Consider the following 1,336-nt stretch of genomic DNA (forward strand, 5'->3'; position numbering starts at 1 on the left):
GTCCACCATGCCTACACTTACGCAAGGTAAACTAACACAAACCACCACCACCACTACTAGTACTACTACTACTACAACAACAGCTGCGCCAAGCATCCTAGCATCCATAAATCTGCCTTACATGATAGCAGAGCTTGTCATAGCCCTCCTCTCCATTGTGGGCAACCTGCTAGTTTGTGTTGCAGTGGGACTAAACAGGAAGCTCCAAACGGTTACGAACTACTTCCTGGTGTCATTAGCGGTGGCAGATATCTGTGTGGGTTCACTGGCGATCCCTTGCGCCATCATGACAGACCTGGGCATTCCACGGCACAATCTGTATCTGTGTTTGCTAATGTTATCTGTGCTCATCATGCTAACCCAGAGCTCCATTTTCAGCCTGCTGGCGGTTGCCATTGAGCGTTACATCGCCATCTTCATGCCCTTCCAGTACCACCGGCTCATGACACCTCGCAACGCAGTGCTTGTCTTGTGTTTCACTTGGACGCTGGCCTTCCTGATCGGTCTGGTGCCGTTGATGGGTTGGCACAAGCCTCCGCCTGAGTCCGGGTACTGTTTCTTCGTGTTGGTGGTGGATATGACCTACATGGTCTACTTCAACTTCTTCGTCTGCGTTCTGACCCCCCTGGTGGTGATGTTCCTCATCTACGCGCAGATCTTCGTCACGGTCAAACGTCAGATGAGGAGGATCGCGGCAGAGCGTGGCGGTGCAGCCAACACGGAGGGAACAGCCAAGATGAAGAAAGAGATGAAGATGGCCACTTCGCTCTTCCTGGTCCTCTTCCTTTTCACGTCCTGCTGGATTCCACTACATATCATCAACTGCTTCCTGCTGCTGTGTCCGTCATGTCCCGTGCCTCTACCGCTGTTACTAACGGCCATTATTCTCTCCCACGCAAACTCAGCTGTTAACCCTTTCCTATATGCCTACAAGATGAAAACCTTCAGAAATGCCTTCAAGGCCATCTTCCTGTGCTGCAGAGGCATCAGTGATGGTGATGAGCAGCATGACGATGGAGGAGGCAACAACAACAACACTCAAAGATCCTGAACAATAACACTTAATAAAATAAAAAAATTAAACAAAATCCCAAATAAAAAACTGAAAAGAATCTTCATTTTAATAATGGGATTAAAAACGTAATTCTAAGGTGGTTTAATGTGTAAAACTAGACCTGTATTTTGTATGTGCATTGTCTTTATATTTCTGTGAAACATTCTTTCATTTGAGAGAGAAAATACTATTTTTAAATACGACTTAAGACTATGGCTGAATGATTTAGGGGGGGAAATCTAATTGTAATTTTTCTGATAAAAATTGCAATTTAAAAAAAAA

The 1,336-nt window shown here is 45.6% G+C and overlaps 1 protein-coding gene across 1 annotated transcript; it reads left to right on the forward strand.

Moving 5' to 3' along the window:
• Nucleotides 1-7: 7 nt before the first annotated feature.
• On the forward strand, nucleotides 8-1,051 carry adorb1a (adenosine receptor B1a). Its single transcript, XM_071582366.1, has one exon. It carries the CDS (start codon nucleotides 8-10, stop codon nucleotides 1,049-1,051), a length of 1,044 nt encoding a protein of 347 aa, XP_071438467.1.
• The last annotated feature ends 285 nt before the right edge of the window (nucleotides 1,052-1,336 follow it).

Source organism: Sinocyclocheilus grahami, unplaced genomic scaffold, assembly GCF_001515645.1.
Source record: "Sinocyclocheilus grahami isolate Dianchi unplaced genomic scaffold, SAMN03320097.WGS_v1.1 scaffold25808.1, whole genome shotgun sequence".
Classification (NCBI taxonomy): Eukaryota; Metazoa; Chordata; class Actinopteri; order Cypriniformes; family Cyprinidae; genus Sinocyclocheilus; species Sinocyclocheilus grahami.